Below are 15,662 nucleotides of genomic sequence, written 5' to 3'. Positions count from 1 at the left end.
CAAACTGATGACTAAGTTATAAATATCAGTATCAGTGCTTTAACAATATAATGGAAACTAAAATTTCTTACTGGCAAGATAGTCTCAGTTTTCACTTAAAATATTAGCACTCAGTTACCATGTCAATCTTTTCTTATAGTAAATTGTTAGCTGGTGTTCAGGACTATATTCACAGCTATGGCTAAAGTATGGCATTTGTCATCTTTGTTATCTTCACCACCAAGTGATCAAGCAAAACAGGCAGGGGAACACGATGTTTTTAAATTTTGTTATTTATGTATGTTGCAGGACACCAGATTATAAACAGGATCATCAGCATTGTTAATCATTACTCTAATTATTATTATTTTGGCTCTTATATACCGATACAACAAATCTCTCTCTTCAACTAGAATAATTTGGAAAAGGCTATTGGAGGGCACACTGTCACTCTTCACTCTACCCTTGAATTCTCCTCCAAGATGAGAAAATGACAAACTGAAATGGCAAAAGATATTGGGAAAAACTCTAGTAACTCAGCTGCACACTGTATTAGATAGGTATAAAACAAGCAAAGGTTTCATCTCTCAAAATTTGTAAATAAGAAAAATCAGGAACTACAACAGTGAAAATGAAAGGAAAGCGGACTAAACTGCATGCCTTTAAGGCACAGTGTTTGGAATCAGAGACTTTGCAGCCCTACTGCCTGGGTTCAAATTCTGTCTCTATACTTTTTCTGTTTCGGGCATACTCAATTCTGGGTAAGTTTCTGTAACCTCTTAATGCATCAGAGAAAAAAGCCTGGCATACAGTAAATACTCGGTAAGTGTTAGCTTTTATTTTTTCATTCCTATCCTTTATAATAAAATTCTCTGTAATATTTTGGTAAGGATTCTATTTGTTTTAGCATAAAAAGGAAAAGAACGACTATATGTTCATATTCTAAGATGTGATTTTATTTCTGACTATATAGTTCAATTTCAACCTGACTTATCTTTATCTGTTTCCCTCTGAAGTTGGCTTCTATCTGGACCCAGAAGAGACTGGCCCAACCATGTTTCTGAATACTTGGAAATCTATACCATCTGAGTTCACTCAGGCTTAGACATTGACTCTTTGAAATCCCTTGGACAGTTGGACCTTGAACCCCTTGGACCTTGGACATTTCACCAGCCTCTCCTAACACTGCTAACCATCTGAGCCTGCAGCCAGGGTGCTCACATCACTGCACACTCACTCCAGGAAGCTAGTGACTTGAGAGAGAGGTCCTGGAGCTTGAACTCTTGATTCACCACATGGTGAGACCCATTGTTTTACCTCTGCTTGGAAGCCAGATTCCCGTGTCTTGAACAGCATAAGTAAGGTCCAGTGGCATCCCTAAGCTCTAGAAACCTTCCCCAGATAATAAAAGCCTATTTCTCTTTCTAGAGCTCTTACAGTTTCTCGACTTGGAGAAATAAATGCCTGCTGGTTCCCCCTCATATCCAAAAGCTTTCTTTTCCTTCATTCTTAGAAACACTTACTCCTTCATGATTTAAAAATCCTGAACTCTCCTGGTTACTACTCAAGAAAAATTATTTTCCTTGAATTCTGGAAACATAAGCACTCTTTCCAAAAGTTTCTAAACCCAACACAGTTTTCCTGGCACTTACTAACACTTACTAGCCTGATGTGTAGCTCCTAAGGCTATAGAGCCCAGAAGAATCTTATGGCTCAATTAAAACCACCAATCATCCCCAAAGAACCAGCAAAAGGAATGTTATATTATTGTCCACAGAAATTTTGCAAAGATAAAATTATCAAAATAATCAAAACTTTAGCATCACAACACTGAAAAAATATTCTAGATTCAGGATATACAGAGAACAAATAATTCTACAGAGATTAAGAACATTCATACTACTTAAAAACATTATTATATTAAAAAATAGACTGTAAAAATCTACTGTTTTTAATAAAGAGAACAAAACAGTGTAAGTTATTATCATTAATATTTGAAGCAATAAGCTTTGTAAAACTCTGATTTAGGCCTGTGAGTAGAAGCCGTAGATGTAATAGTTGAGCAGAATACAGTAGATGTGTCATAGCAATGTCAAAGTGCTTTGACATTTTTTAGACATTTATTCTAAATGGCCACATTCATCCCTTTATGGCCCATCAATAGTGTGTCAGAACTTGCAGAGACCACTCTGTAAATCTGAACTGTTCCTTTAGCTCTTCATTCTCAATTCTTCCTTAGCTTAGTTCACCTTGGCAAGCATCTATCCTGCCTCTAAACTCTAATGACAGCCTGGTCCTGAATAATGTGGCCTCGGGTAGAAGACAAGGCTTTGCGTTGAGACAATGTGGTCACAAGCAAGCCTCAGTGACAGCAGCTTACCTGTTGGCTGCCCCAGGTCTAAGGGGGAAAGATGGTAAGTGACAGATTACAAATATGAGTCCATAAAGTGCATCAAATGTAACGTCACCATTAACTTCCCATTTTCCTTTACTCATGACAACCACAAAGAATTGAATCCTTATCCAAAGTGACACCTTCTTTTAAGAGTCCAGAAGGGAACATATTCTCAACACTGATCTTTAACAGAAAAAATACTCCCACCCTAAGTTGCCATTCCACCAAGTCAGTTCCTGTGATCATCTCGGTGACAGGATGTTCCACTTGCAGCCTTGTATTCATCTCCATAAAGTAGAAATTGTGTTTTGAGTCCATGATAAACTCCACGGTTCCTAAAATATAAAATACAGTGGTCACATTTCAACAGCATTTAGTCAATAGGAATCAAAATCTTTCACAAAAGATCATATCAAGTTTTATGCCTACCTTCACTGAATGGTAAACAGTTTGCTTTTCATGAAGAAAACATCTCACATTTTCCAGCAGCAAATGATTCTCAAAACTAGGGAGCCACATGAAATTTAACAATAGAAAAGTATATTTGGGGTTTGAGCAAATGGCAAGCCCAAGTTATGAATCAGTCTCAGCTGTCATAGCAGTGAGAACATGACTGGACCATTACTGCTTCTGTGCACCAAGTCCCTAGAAACCTCACACTCTGACATCCCATCTCACTCTAACTTCGTGGAGAAAAACACAACATTTTTTTTTTCTTGACTGTGGGCTTTGGAAGTGTCTTTAAAAAAGTCCTCCTTCTAGTGACCCACCAGGAGATTACTCAGTAACTAAACATTATGTTAATGTCTTCTTTTTTTTTTAATAGAAATTTTCCTTTGTTTTATTATTTTAAACATTTAAAACATTTATTGAGAAGAACTAAATAAATGGAGAAATGTTCATGGGTAGGAAGACTCAACATTATCAAAATGTCAGTTCTTCCCAACTTGTCACATACGTTATCAGGGAAATGCAAATTAAAACACTGAGATACACACCTATCAGAATGGCCATAACCTGGAACACTGACACCACCAAATGCTGGTAAGGATGCAGGACAAGACACTCTCACACAAGCTGGTATAAATGCAACATGGCACAGCCACTTTTGAACAGTTTGGTAGTTTCTTACAAAATCAAACATACTCTTACCCTGTGATCTAGCAATCATACTTCTTAGTATTTGCCCAGATGAACTGAAACTATGTCCACACAAAACCCTGTACATAGCTGTTTATAGTAGCTTTATTTATAATTCAGAAATGAGCTATCAAGCCATGAAAACATATGGAGGAAACTTAAATATATATTACTAAGTGAAAGAAGCCAATCTGAACAATGTGGAAAGGCTATGTACTATATGATTCATTCTGGAAAAGACAAAACTATGGAGGCAATAAAACAATCAGTGATTGTCAGGGACTGGAGACAGGGAAGACTGAAGAGTCTATTTAGGGCACTGAAACTATTCTGTAAGATGCTACAGTGGTGGATAAATGTGGTATGCAAGTCATTATCTATTTCTCCAAAGTCAAAGAATGTACATCAAGAGTGAACCCAAACTGTAAACTATGGGCCCTGGGTGATAAAGATGTGTATACGCAGGATCATCAGTTGTAACAAAAGCACTGTTCTGGTACAGGATATTGCTAGAGGAGGAGGCTGTGTGTGTAGGGGGACAGGGGGATGGGAACTCTCTGAACTTGCTGCTCAATTTTTCTCTGAACCTAAAACTGCTCTAAAAAAAAACTAAAGTTTACTAATTTTAAAAAATGCAAAAATTTCATTTTAATGATTTTATTTTAAAATAGGGTAGAAAATATCAGATAGCATTACATATAATTAGGCTAAGTACTGTTTAAATGATTTTTCCCCCAAATATACATGTATATAAACCAACATTTACGTTCACATACTGGATCCAAATGTAAAATGTATTTCTTAATGTGGATATAGTCAAAAGTTTGAAAGTCAGTGATTTAAAAACTATATATTTCATTTGCCTTTCAAAACACAAATAATTTTTCCTCCCCCTCTATTAGAAGCAAATCTTAACATACCTGCACCAACATAATTTACAGCTTTAGCAGCTCTGACTGCAGCTTCTCCGAGCTTTTTTCTTACTTCAGGTTTAATACCAGGCTATGAAAAAATATTTGAAATAAATTTCCATTAGTGCTTTGTTCTACTAGAGGTTTCCATTAAGATTCAATGTTACATTTTTATGTTTCAAATACTACATTAAAGAGAAAATAAGGATAAATATCTATTTCATCATGAAATACTGTCTTATACCACAGTTCAACTGTCTGTATACCAAAGTATTCTATTAGTAATTTCTATGAATTGCAGATACTACTTAGTACCTACAAAATAACCATCTTTTCTTTTTGGCTGCACTTTTTGGCTTGTGCGATCTTAGCTCTCTGACCAGAGATAGAACCTGGGCCCATGGAAGTGAAAGTACAAAGTCCTAACTACTAGACCACCAGGGAATTCACCAAAACAAACTTCATGACCATGTGTTCACTTAAAATTACTTGTATCAATACTAAAACTTTGAACAATCTCTTTTTGTTTCAAGATAAATAAAACAATATGGGTCATATGCCCCCAAATTACTTTGGAATACAGGTAAACCTTGAGATTGCAAGTTAATAAGAAATGTTCAAGGACTTCCCTGGTAGTCAGTGGTTAAGACTCTGCACTTCCACTTCAGGAGGTATGGGTTCAATCCCTGGTTGGGGAACTGAGATTCTGCATGGCACAGCCAAAAAAAAAAAAAAAAAAAAGGTTCATAAAGAGAAATGTATATCAAAAGTAGGCAAAACTTTTTAACATTGTTCAGTGGTGCTCAACAGATTTTTATTTATGCAATCACTGCTTGAAAATAAGCATTTATTGAAATTGTTGACATTTACTTCAGACAGTTGTGCTCATTTCACATGCTAATAATGTTATGCTCAAAATCCTTCAGCTAGGCTTCAGCAGTACGTGAACTGAGAACTTCCAGATTTACAAGTTGGATTTAGAAAAGGTAGAGGAACCAGAGATCAAATTGCCAACATTCATTGAGTAATAGAAAAAGCAAGAGAATTCCAGAAAAACATCTATTTCTGCTTCATTGATTACTCTAAAGCCTTTGACTGTATGGATCACAACAAACTGTGGAAAATTCTTCAACAGATGGGAATACCAGACCACCTTACCTGCCTCCTGAGCAATGCGTATGAAGGTCAAGAAGCAACAGTTAGAACCAGACATGGAACAACAGACTGGTTCCAAATTGGGAAAGGAGTACATCAAGGCTGTATATTGTCACCCTGTTTACTTAATTTATATGCAGACTACATTGTGTGAAATGCCAGGCTGGATGAATCACAAACTGGAATCAAGATTATCAGGAGAATTATTAACAATCTCAGACTTGCAGATGATATCACTCTAACAGCAGAAAATGAAGAAGAACTAAAGAGCCTTTTGATAAGGGTGAAAGAGGATAGTGAAAAAGCTGACTTAAAATTCAACATTCAAAAAACTAAGATCATGGCATCAAGTCCCATCACTTCATGGCAAATAAAAGGGGAACAGTGGAAGCCATGACAGATCTTATTTTGGGGGGCTCTAAAATCACTGCAGACGGTGACTGCAGCCATGAAATTAAAAGATGCTTGCTCCTTGGAAGGAAAGGACAAACTTAGCATATTAAAAAGCAGAGATGTTACTTGGCTGACAAAGGTCCATATAGCCAAAACTATGGTTTTTCTAGTAGTCATGTAAGGATGTGAAATTTGGACCATAAAGAAGGCTAAGTGCCAAAGAATTGATGCTTTCAAATTGTGATGCTGGAGAAGACTCTTGAGAGTCCCTTGGACTGCAAGAAGATCAAACCAGTCAATCCTAAAGGAAACCAACACTGAATATTCATTGGAAGGACTGATGCTGAAGCTCCAATACTTCAGCCACCTGATACAAAGAGTGGACTCACTGGAAAAGACCCCGATGATGGGAAAGATTAAAGGCCAGAGGAGAAGGAGATGATAGAGGATGAGGTGGTTGGATGGCATCACCAACTCAAAAGGACATGAGTTTGAGCAAACTCTGGAAGATAGTAAAGGACAGGGAAGCCTGGTGTGCAGCAATTCATAGGGTCTCAAAGAGTCAGACATGACTTAGTGACTGAACAACAACTTGAAACAGTATAATATATTCTGCAACAGAAATTAAAGTCTGAATATAGTATGAGAATAACAAACTGATTAACCAGAAACTTTAGATCCATGATCTTTTAGAAATACATATTTTAAAAAACTCATATATAACTTTGGACACAAAAGAGGCCTATAGCAGTAGCAGGTTGCAAAGGAATGTAAATCCCAAAATAGGTAATTCTAGGAGTAGGCCATGACCCAGAAAACAAGCTGAGCCAATCAAGAGGTGGTCTTAAAGAGATGTAAACAATTCTAAAGGGGCAAAGTTGCCAAATAAGAGCAAATAGCTCTCCTATACAATAAAACCTTAAAGTTGGGAATACCATTAGTGTATTTAGGAACATCTGAAGTAGCAGTTAAGGAGTCTTCTTCAGAGAGAATACATTCAATTAACAAGACCTCAAACATGCTGCTGCTGCTGCTAAGTTGCTTCAGTCATGTCCGACTCTGTGCAACCCCACAGACGGCAGCCCACCAGGCTCCCCCGTCCCTGGGATTCTCCAGGCAAGAACACTGGAATGGGTTGCCATTTTCTTCTCCAATGCATGAAAGTGAAAAGTCAAAGTGAAGTTGCTCAGTGGTGTCCGACTCTTAGGGACCTCATGGACTGCAGCCTACCAGGCTCCTCCGTCCATGGGGTTTTCCAGGCAAGAGTACTGGAGTGGGGTGCCATTGCCTTCTCTGTCAAACATGCTAGTTAATTACAATTTAAAATCTGCATGGAAACAGTAGTTGTTCACTGTAAGTCAGGTCCAAAGTGGATCAGAGCAGCTTTTCTAGACACTATCCAGAAGGATCCAAGTCCTAGTGTGCCCTCTGAACACCAACCTGCTCCTCACCCCCAGCACCACAGTGAAATCGGATTACTACTACTGGAGAGTGGCTGTTCAGCAGCACTTTGGGGGAGACACTAGCTTCACAGACTTCTGACATGAAAGTCTGGGGTTTACAATATAGAAAAGCTGACAAATTTCTTTACAAGATCCTTACCCCTGGGGCCTCTTCAATGATCTTCTGATGTCTTCTCTGTACACTACAGTCTCTTTCAAACAAGTACACGGCATTGCCATGGTGGTCACCAAACACCTGCACTTCTACATGCCTATTTAAAAACCCAATGAAAAGTCTCCATTTGTAGGTTAAACATTCAAGAAAAAAAATTATATACATGGAATGAGTGAGAAATAAGAAAACTCAGAAAACACTGGAGACCATATCTATGACCTCACAGTAGGAGCAAGTAGCAAATACAAGCTGACAAGGGAAAGACTGATAAATCTGACTATATCAAAATTACAAATTATAGCCGCATGTCATGTATTCTCAAAAAGTCAGTGACAACATTTTTTTTAATGATTGGAGGATTTTTAAAAAGCAACTCTTATAGTCAGATTTTAAACTAAGGCAGACTGAAAATTACAAAGGCTTATCCATAGAAAGGTTAGGGAATAAATTTACATGGATCATTAGTTTTTTAGAACATATTAATATTAAATCAAAAAACAAAAAAAGGCACTTTAATGTTGAGTGTTGCTGCTGCTGCTAAGTCGCTTCAGCCGTGCCCAACTCTGCTCGACCCTGTAGACGGCAGCCCACCAGGCTCCCCCGTCCCTGGGATTCTCCAGGCAAGAACACTGGAGTGGGTTGCCATTTCCTTCTCCAATGCAGGAAAGTGAAAAGTGAAAGGGAAGTCGCTCAGTCGTGTCCAACTCTCAGCGACCCCATGGACTGCAGCCTACCAGGCTCCTCCATCCATGGGATTTTCCAGGCAAGAAGAGTACTGGAGTGGGGTGCCATCACCTTCTCTGAATGTTGAGTGTAACACAGTATAATTATCAGAAATCATATTAAGAGTAAATGCACCTAACATTTAAAAAAAAGAAGGGTAACCCAGACCATTTGGTGAACATGAAAGCATCCTTCCCAGGAGATTCATTTTGATACGTTCACACTGTAGTTCATCTCACACATTCACCACTGTAATACAGAAATTATTTTTCAGTTGAATTTTCATTATTTAGTTGCTAAATTGTGTCTCACTCTCTTCCAGCCTGCCAAGCTCTTCTGTCCATGAGATTTCCCAGGCAAGAATACTGGAGTGGGTACGCATTTCCTACTCCAGGGGATCTTCCTGATTCAAGGATCAAACTTGCGTCTCCTGTACTGGCAATTGAATTCTTTACCACTGAGCCACCAGGGAAGCCCTCGGTTGAGTTTTTAGAATAAAAAGTATCAAACATACAAGAAATTTTTTAAAAATCCAGGAAGTCTTACGATGTCCTATTTCAGCACAATGGCTCATTTGTGTTCCTTTTTGTTCACCTCATGAAACACTTCATTAAACCACTTGGAAGATATTTTTTTTCTTGATGTATCACTTCTACTGAATGTTCTATTTAAAAATGTCCCAATTTGTCCAACATATTCTCTTGACAAAATAATAGGAGCTGATTTCTTCCTTTTGGATTTGCCTCCTTGATCTTTCCTGTTTTTATTTATTCGTAAGCTACCAACACCAAACTCATTCTTGCTATCCTTATTTTGAATAAACTCATCTGTGAGATCAATTAAGAATCAAAAGCCCAAGAGATTCTATTTTCCCCCTAGTATTCTTCCTTTCTTATAGAGATCCAAGTCCCTGACTTTACCACATCCACTGACTCCCCCTTATCCTTTAGCTGTCCCAGGAAAGGAGACACTAGAGCAGGAACTCCAAGTTCTGAAAGGAACACTTGAGGCCACACCACGAGCACAGAACAGCTCTTTTCTGACTTCTCAGAAATTGGAAACATTTTCCCTTGGCTCTTCCCTCTGAGGATCTGTGTTCTGTTAGGATTCCTACAGTTGTCAAATCACTCTTGTTACTTCCCTTTTTCTGATGATCGTTTTCTGTGTTGTTTTATCTAACGCAGAGATTCTGGAGCACTGTGTCTGAGAACCAGGAAGTGCATCAAATCCCAGTCACTCCAATGCAGGCATTGCCGGGGTCTGGCTAGATACACGATGTAGCTGGTTTCTAGTAGGAATGCCTTGATATTTTCTAAGAGTTCTAAAGTTTTTATTTTCCTATTTACACTTTTAATCCATCTAGAATATATACTGAATACAAAGTGAGAAAGGAGTCTGATTTTGTTTTTAGATAAAATAGTACACTTTGAAGACTGTTACCTATCCCAACCTTTCAAATAAAAGCTCAATAGTTCTAATCAGATATATAATACATTTTGATTTCTACTTTTCTCAGTTATTGGCACCACATTCTTCTGGCCCTCCCTTAATTCAACAGATAATTATTTAGCAGAATACAAAATAGTTTGATTATCATGATATTGAAATGTTATTACTAGAAAATACAGAAGACAAATATGTAGAAATGCTAATACTTATAATGATTTTGTTTTCCATCTCTTGTATTTTTCAAGTTTGTAATGTATTCATATTACTTTTCCTGATGCCTATCATGAAGAAAATATTTTGAGACTGACTTTTTTTAAACTGTCACATTCTAAATGAATATAATTTACTGTGCCATGGTCTGGGACAATTCTAAATTTTGTAAGGCTTTAAACAAAAACAATTTGGGAGCCTACTTTAAGAAAAGTACAAAAAATAGGTACAGAATCTTCAAAGATGTCCATACAAGAGAAGGGACTGAAGCTTTAGCTCATCATCTTCAAGGTAAATCTCTCTCTGGTTATTGTTACAAAATGAATTATTCTTGATAAAGTCACTTTTGACTTACAGGTTTGTATATGTGTGTGTGTGTATATTTAACACAAAATCTATGAAACAAGAAGCTTTTACAATCAGTATCTTATTTTAAGCAATACACATGAAAATAAAATTTCTAATAAAATAAATTAGAAATGCACATGGTATTTGCTATAGTGGTGCCCAGAGAAGCAATTTAGTGTGGTCACTGGGAGTGTGAATTCCAGAGTCGAATGGCCTGGGTTCAAATCTCAGCTTCACCAATTCCTAATTGGGAGACCTCAGGCAATTCAGCTGACCACTCTGCTGCTCAGTATATTCACCTGAAAAAAAGAGAACAGGGCCTGCCTAATGGGACTGTTGCAGGGATTAGATTACAAATGGAAGGACAGCAAGATTACTACTTGTTTCCCTGGTGGCTCAGTGGTAAAGGATCCGCCTGCAATGCAGGAGACCCGGGTTTGAACCCTGGCTTGGGAAGATCCTCTGGAAAAGGGAATGGCAACCCACTCCAGTATTCTTGCCTGGAGAATCCCCATGGACAGAGGAGCCTGGCAGGCTACAGTCCACAGGGTTGCAAAGAGTCTTAGAAGTATACTTAGATTACTACTTAGTATATGTAAAATACTTAAACTCTGGCACACGGTTAAGTGCAAAATAAGGGTAAGTTATTAGGATTATTTGTTAACATATCACTTATAATTACAATTCAAGTTGGGTAACTATTTCCATTTTCTGAACATCTCAGATGATGCTTACATAGTTCTGTAATATAAAGCTTAACTTCTTACAAGAATTTTACTTTGAAAAGACTAAATTCCATCAACAAGAAATGCAATGAATGAATTAATGCCACATCTTTATCATGGAACCAATAAACATCCAATAAAAATAATGAGGTATATCTATATTTACTGACAAAGAAAGATGTCTACCATATAATACTAGCATATATTACTAAGGTTCTGTTTACTGTTCTTCTGTATGTATCTTGTATTCTGTGTGTCTATGTATAAATGTTTCTATTCATGTAGAAAATGCCTGGAGGAATGCATACCTTAATATAGGTCGAGTGGGACTGAGGAACTTAATGTACTCACGTACTCTTGGAACTTTCTATTTTACATAATGGGCTTGCATTTCTAACTTAATTTTAAAATTTGAGTCAGAATAAAAGAGCTGAAGCTACCTTGGTATGTCCACAAACTTCTCAATCAGCATGGCATCATCATTGAAAGACTTCTTAGCTTCCCTCCGTGCTGATTCTAACTGCTCTTGAAATTCTTTTTCAGATCTAACGATCCTCATACCCTAAGATGGAAAGATAGTTATGTCTACAGCATAAGTAAAACAACTTAGACTAGTCCAAAACAGAAAATACAAGCATGCACAACCTTACTTTTCCTCCTCCGCCACGGACGGCTTTAATCATGACGGGGTAACCGATTGTCCTAGCGTGCTCTTTCAGGCATTGGTCTGACTGGTCCTCCCCGTGATAACCCTCCACGACAGGCACTCCAGCAGCAGCCATGATGGATTTGGATGTGCTTTAGAACAAAAAAATCAATATGCCCCAAAGCTATGAATTATTTCATACAAGAAAAACACAAATACTGCCGAGTCTATAAAATACAATGGAACTTTAAAAAGAAAACACTCCATAGGAAAGAAAGGACTATAGTCTGAGACAACTAATATTAATACAATTGTTAAAATATCTACTAGTTTTCTCAATCCAGTTTTCATATGGTAGTTCATTCCATCCTGTTTTTTAATCCCAAAAAACTGATCAACATATTGATTACCAACACAAATTATTATACTTGATACTTGAATATTTTCTGTAATGCATTGTAGTGGCATATACATAAGCTATGCCTATGATGACATAAAGATATATTAACCTATTACCTAGGTCTATTGTAGGTAAAATAAACCATTTCAATTAACCTTCTTATGGCCGTATTTAAAAGATATAAACTCATACCTCTTTATACCCATGTCTCTAATTGCTGATGAAGGAGGACCTACAAAAATAATTCCTTCTTGCTTACACAGTTCGGCAAATTCCACGTTTTCTGAGAGAAAGCCATATCCTGGATGGATAGCCTAGAAGGGAGAAATGAATAGATAAGCTTTTAGCGCTCCCCTGGCAGACTGTGATACGGGTGAAGGCATCTCCCTCTGGGGAGGCCTCTCCCTACGCTGTTGATAGGTACATATGGTCTCTATCAGAATATGTTTCCAAAGAGACATCTGAACTTTATTTTTCTAATATATTTTTTAATTGAAGCATATTTGACTTACAATTGAATTTTCATACTAAAGTTCTGAAGCCTTACCTGAAACAGAAAAACCAATATTTCTTTTTATTGTGGTAATATATCAAATTTACCATTTTAACCACTTTCAGTGTATAGTTCAGTGGCATTAATTATGCTCACAATGTTGTGCAACCATCACCATCATTCATCAACCCCCAAATTCTATACCCACTAAATAATAATTTCCCATTCCCTGATAACCTCTATTTTATTTTCCATCTTTTCTGTACCTGATAAAAGGGAATCAAACAATATTTGTCTGTTTGTCTCTGGCTTATTTTATTTAGCATGCTATTTTCAAGTATTAGAATATCATTCCTTTTCATGGCTGCATAATGGTCCATTGCAGTTATAGTCTACATTTTGTTCATCCATGCATCTGTTGATAGACATGCGGACTGCTTTCACCTTTTGGTTTCTGTGAATAATGCTGCTATGAATGTTAGTATACAAGCATCCTGCTTTAAATTCTTTCAGGTATATATGAAATGTCAAGGAATATTTGCAGTTAGGAGTAAAGAACTTCAGGGTGGTAAGGCAGGTGGGTGGCAGTTTGCTCTCTCTACAAAGCTGGCCTAGAACTGAAACCGTGTGCCCAAAAGTTGCAAAGAGCACCCTTACACAATACTAACTCATTTAGCTTCAGGTCACTATCTGCTGATGCTGCCTTTCCAGAAAAAAAGCTAAGAATCAAACAAAAAGTCATATAGTCAAACAGTATTAAAGTCTGTATATACTTCAGTGAAAAAGGACCCTCTTAGATTTTAACCTCGCTTGCAACTTACTCAGTTTTAAGAAATTTACTTGACTGTCTTATCCCACAGAAGAGGAAAATCAGTAACTGAATGACAGCAAGATTTCTAAGAGAAACCTGCTGAGAGTGAAAAGGGACGAAAGAGAGGAGAGTAAAAAGTGGAACAGGCTTATGTGGTTTAGCAAGGAGTAAGGCAACTCTCCAACTTCAATAGTCCTGAGGGCATTTCTGTCCTTTTAAAATAATAATTAAGTACGTATAATTATAACCAAGAGAATGTGAAAAGAAAAAGGCTTATCCAACCCTATTTCAAAACAGTCCAAAGAACCTTTCAAAATAAAAGGGGTAAGCTTTAGACGTCTGGGAAACTCCTGTGACCAGAAAAACCCACATCTTAGTAACAGCACATAGCAATATGCTAGATACTGAATACAAATAATCACATTTTGATGTCAGCTCAGAGTTTTGTTCCTTTTAAACCAAAGTTCAATTTTAGTCATTTTATATGAAATGTCAAATATTATTTATGTTAGGCCAAGTAAAACAGGTCTACATGCCAGTCCTATCTGATTTTTCAACAGCTTTTTTAAAGGCAGAATTTACAATATGAAACATTCACCCATTGACAGTCTGATGAATCAAGCACATTTATATAACTGTGCTGTAACTGGATTGTGACTATACCCCAGCTTTAGGACGCTTCTACCAGAATTCCTATATGCCCATGTGCGTAAATGATGAATCCTTGCTCACAGAACCAGGCAACCACTGACTTGCTTTCTTTCTATATAATTTTACCTCTTTTAGAAGACTCATATAATGGAACCATATAGTCCACAATTTTATATGTCTGGCTTAAACTTACTATAATTTCCTGTGGTTCACCAGCAAAAAGAAAGAGTACTGATGCATGCCATAACATAGATATATATACCACTTTTGTTTACAGACTATATGGCTATATCACATTTTAAAAAATAATTGTATTTATTTTTATTTATTTAATTTTTGGCTGCACTGAGTCTTCGCTGCTGCCTGGGCTTGCCTCTCATGGTGAGCAGGGGCTGCTCTCTAGTTGCGGTGCACAGATTCTCACTGCAGTGGCTTCTCTTGTTGTGGAGCACAGGCTCTAGGCACATGGACTTCAGTAGTCGTGGCCACGTGCTCAGTTGTTTCGGCTGCCAGGCTCTGGAACACAGGCGTAGCTGCTTCCCAGCATGTGGGATCTTCTTGACCAGGGATTGAACCTGTGTCTCCTATATTGGCAGGTAGATTCTTTACCACTGAGCTACCAGGGAAGCCCACACATTTTGTTTTTTATTAATTTGGATTTTTCTCAGTTTTTGGCTGTTATGATTAATGCTACTATAAACATGCATGTATAGGTCTTTAATTTTTCTCAGAAATGTTTCATAGTTTTCAGTAGATAGGTCTTAAACTTTTTTACTAAGTATTTGATTTTCATTGATGTTACTGCAAATACAATTGCTTCCTTAATTTCATTTTCAGTGTTTGCTGCTAGCCTCCCTTCTTTTGGAACTACCTACTTAATTCAACAGAACCCTGATTAACTAGATAAATACTCTCTCTTCGTAACTAAGAAGAAAAGCAGCTGTCTCTTTGCAAACAATAATGTTCAAACACATTATGGGAATGGCCTCAAGGAATTTAACTAATTTCTTTTAGGGTGAACACTAAGATATACAAACCACAGTATCCTCGAGCATTTGAATGGATTAAAAAGGAAATCTAACAATGCTACCACTACCAGTGGGCTAATTTCCTAGCCATCAGGCATGCGTTTAGCTGCAGATTCACCCTGGTGGACACAGAATTGCAAGTCTTTTTAGACTGTTCATCCTTTGGTAATAAGACACCTTTAACACAAAAGACAGAAAACTGGTATCACATCCTACCCTTAAATCTCTGCCAAAATAATTCCTTCCATGTTTACAGTTAGTGTCTATTCTGCGCTGTGCTTGTTCAAGCATATGCATAGATATAAAGTTGTTGTTGTTATTATTGGCTCTGTCTTCAGCAAAATTGAGATGTGTCTGCTTTCCACGGTGGAGCAGACAATTCATAATCCTCAAATTCTTTTTTTGTGTGTGTATGATTTTGAAATGTCTCTAATAAAGTTATTTATTCCTGGTGGCACATTAAAAGAAACTGGAGCACTTTCACAAAACATTAGTGTTTAGGAGCTAATCCAGGTAACCAAGGGTATGGGTGAGGCCTGGCAAAAGCTTTTCACTAAATAATAATATACTTACAAAAAAGTAAGTAAG

General features: G+C 37.2%; 1 protein-coding gene across 5 annotated transcripts in view; it reads right to left on the bottom strand.

The window, feature by feature from the left end:
- The window catches only part of MCCC1 (methylcrotonyl-CoA carboxylase subunit 1), a 60,205-nt gene that overhangs the window by 24,508 nt on the left and 20,035 nt on the right, over window positions 1-15,662 (bottom strand). For 4 of the 5 annotated variants that reach the window (XM_025287711.3, XM_025287707.3, XM_044944325.2 and 1 more), the window contains 6 exons: window positions 12,284-12,405; window positions 11,696-11,843; window positions 11,486-11,607; window positions 7,576-7,687; window positions 4,435-4,516; window positions 2,582-2,709 (listed from right to left, as the gene is read on the bottom strand). In XM_025287711.3, coding sequence (XP_025143496.2) covers window positions 2,582-2,709; window positions 4,435-4,516; window positions 7,576-7,687; window positions 11,486-11,607; window positions 11,696-11,843; window positions 12,284-12,405 — 714 coding nt within the window. The remainder of the gene's footprint in view (window positions 1-2,581; window positions 2,710-4,434; window positions 4,517-7,575; window positions 7,688-11,485; window positions 11,608-11,695; window positions 11,844-12,283; window positions 12,406-15,662) is intronic. The other variant, XM_025287718.3, reaches the window with a different exon arrangement.

The sequence above is a fragment of the Bubalus bubalis genome, chromosome 1, assembly GCF_019923935.1.
Source record: "Bubalus bubalis isolate 160015118507 breed Murrah chromosome 1, NDDB_SH_1, whole genome shotgun sequence".
Classification (NCBI taxonomy): domain Eukaryota; kingdom Metazoa; phylum Chordata; class Mammalia; order Artiodactyla; family Bovidae; genus Bubalus; species Bubalus bubalis.
This window is presented reverse-complemented; position numbering and strand designations above follow the sequence as displayed.